The sequence below is a fragment of the Nanorana parkeri genome, unplaced genomic scaffold (genome assembly GCF_000935625.1).
Source record: "Nanorana parkeri isolate BGI_ZX_2015 unplaced genomic scaffold, ASM93562v1 scaffold1326, whole genome shotgun sequence".
Lineage (NCBI taxonomy): Eukaryota > Metazoa > Chordata > Amphibia > Anura > Dicroglossidae > Nanorana > Nanorana parkeri.
Window position 1 is genome coordinate 95,506 of NW_017307594.1, and position 2,899 is coordinate 98,404.

Consider the following 2,899-nt stretch of genomic DNA (forward strand, 5'->3'; position numbering starts at 1 on the left):
GGCTTCCTAAAGTTGGTAACTGGACATTTCCCAGGGTCTAGGCTTCTGCCTAGGTTGTATTTTGGTTGATCCCACCCGATCTCGTAGACTGTGCCCATTGCTGATCAGACCTTGTCTCTGGCCACCTTTACTGGCTGCCATTCAGCTCCCACCGGCATGCATATCCAACATGTTTAGCAACTGCCCTTTGACTGTCCTAGACACACACATCACACATGAGTCTCCAAGTGCTTCATTAGATAACCCTTCAGCACAAAACATTCCCCACACTTTGCACATTTATAGGGTTTCTCTTCCGAATGTTGCTGTTCGTGAGCCGTAAGACTCGCAAGATCAGAAAACCTCTGATTGCACTGGGAACACGCATGTAACCCGTGCGTTCCCTGACTTGCAAACTGACTTGATTGTTCACCTTCTGAACGCGGGTACAGCTTGGCAGCAGCAATCTTGTGCTGCGGTTCGAAATGCGTAGGCTCAGAGAAACTTTTGGTTGGATTTATTCGGTGGGTGCTTATGTGTAGAGAGAGAACGGATGGATCGTCAAAGCTTTTCCCGCACTCCGGGCACAAAAACAACTGGGGTGCTTCCTGGCTTTGCTTGGAAAGCAACTGGGGAGGGTAGCTTTCCGTTCCCACTTGAGCAAAATGAGCGCGCTGATGCAAAGCAAAAGCGGTGACGTCCAGGAAGACCTGATCGCACTGAGAACAGGTGAAGGCCTTCTCCTCGGCGTGGACGCTCTTGTGGTGGTCAAGACGTGTCCGATTGTGAAAGCACTTCCCGCATTGGAGGCATTTGTAAGGCTGCTCGCCAGTATGCGTCCTTTGGTGGACTACGAGTCCCGAGCGGTCTCTGAACCGTTTCCCACACTCGTAACAAGCATAAGGCTTCTCCCCCGTGTGGATCCTTTGATGTATGACCAAGCCCGAGCGGTCGGTGAAGCGCTTGTCGCATTCCGCGCACGAAAACGGTTTCTCCCCAGTATGGACACGCTGGTGTCTGTCGAGGTGGCAGCGGCTCGGGAAGCATTTTCCGCATTCGGGGCACTGAAACGATCTCTTCCGCGTGTAGCTGCTGTGGGGGAAGCGTTTATTGCCGCCTTCGGAATAGGAAATGGGCTTTCCCCCGTTGTGAATTTTTTTATGGTTACTAAGATGTCCTCTCCTGCTGAAGCTTTTGCCGCAAACGGGACACACGAAGGCCTTCTCTTGGCTGTGAACTTTTAGATGCTCCTCAAAGGCGGAGCCGTCGGCCAAAGTCATCCCGCATTCCGAACACACAACACGCCCCTCCCCCGAGGATCGCTCTCTCACGGGCGCACAGAGCTTAGCGTGCACCAACTGATGCGCGATGACATTGGCGCGGTCGGCAAACTGTTTTCCGCATTCGGGGCAAGCAAAGGGTTTTTCAGCGCTGTGCAGGCGATGATGTTCCACCAGCTGCGAATTCTTTGGAAAACATTCGCCACATTCGCTGCACACAAACAGTTTCTGGCCCGTATGACTCGCCTCGTGAAAATTAAACACAATCTCCTCATTGAGAGATGGAACAAATCTTGGATCTCCGTAGGGGTCCGCTAGGCCTCGAGCACCCTCGTCTGTTTCCGCTTCCACTTCTTCGTACTCCATACCGGCTCGGTCCGGGGATGCGACAATGTTATTCTCTAGCAGACTCATTTGTATGTACGGGTCGTTATTAATAGGAAATGTCGGGTCATTTCCTGTCGGGCACATATCAGTCTCAACATAACGTTGACCCTCACCGGATTTTGATTCCAATTTGTTTCTATTTCTATTTGCAGCTTCTGCTTTTGGATACACGTTGAAGTCTGCTAATCTTTCCTTCATATGGTTTAGGTCAATCCGTTCCTTAGCTTTAAAAGTCAAAGGCGGCTCCTCCCCCGCTTGAAAACGAGCGCATTCCATAACGCAAGAGTCACGTCTCTCCTTGGCGGGTGAAGAGGAACCTTTCATGACGTGAGGTAGGTTTTGATCTTGTGATGCATTCCTCTTAGGTCTATGAACTCTTTCCAGGCAGCGCATTATAGGTGTAAGATTTGTACCAACGGGCTGGACATTTTCTGCGAGGAAAGTCTTGGAAGAGCCTTTGTTAAGACCTCCATTTTGTGATAACATAGGATCCTTATGGAACCCATCAGCTTTTTCACTTCCTGTGGGAAAGATGGAAAGCTATTGGTTATTATGGTACCACGGAAATGTGTGAATATGCAAACATCTCTACCGACGTCAATATGAGGGCAAAAATGTAATCATCAGTGGGCAAGCAGTGTGTGCAAACCTTTACCGGCAGAAATTATTATTACATAGTATTTATAGAGTGCCAACAGTTTGCGCAGTGCTTTACAATATAAGGAAGACATTACAATTCAAGACAAGATGGTAAGGAGGGCCCTGCCCCTGAGGGCTTACAATCTGAAAGAGGAGGGGGAAGTGATAGATGAGGAGGTAGCTGTGTGGGGATTAATTATTTGAGAATGTGAAGGTTCAGTGGTCAGGTTGAGGTGGGATAGGCTTCCTTGAAGAGATGAGTCTTTAGGGATCGCCTAAAGGCGGTCAGAGTGGGAGATAGACGGACAGGTTGGGGTAAAGAGTTCCAGAGGATGGGAGAGACTCTAGAGAAGTCCTGAGGGCGAGTATGGGAGGAGTGGACAAGGGAGCTGGAAAGCAGGAGGTCAATGGATGAGGGGAGCCGACGCTTAGGGTGATACTTTGAGACAAGGTCTGAGATATAGCCGGGGGCGGAGTTGTGGATGGCTTATAAGTGACTGTTATATATTTTGAATTTTATCCTCTCGGCGAGTGGAAGCCAGTGCAGGGATTGGCAGAGGGGGGTTGCAGACACTGAGCGGTTGGTAAGGGGAATGAGTCTGGCAGCTGCATTC

General features: G+C 49.9%; 1 protein-coding gene across 1 annotated transcript in view; it reads right to left on the reverse strand.

The window, feature by feature from the left end:
• Positions 1-209: 209 nt before the first annotated feature.
• The window catches only part of LOC108797714 (zinc finger protein 883-like), a 4,060-nt gene continuing 1,370 nt past the window's right edge, over positions 210-2,899 (reverse strand). Inside the window, exon 2 of the mRNA XM_018569366.1 lies at positions 210-2,167. Within this exon, the coding sequence (XP_018424868.1) occupies positions 210-2,167 (1,958 nt within the window). The remainder of the gene's footprint in view (positions 2,168-2,899) is intronic.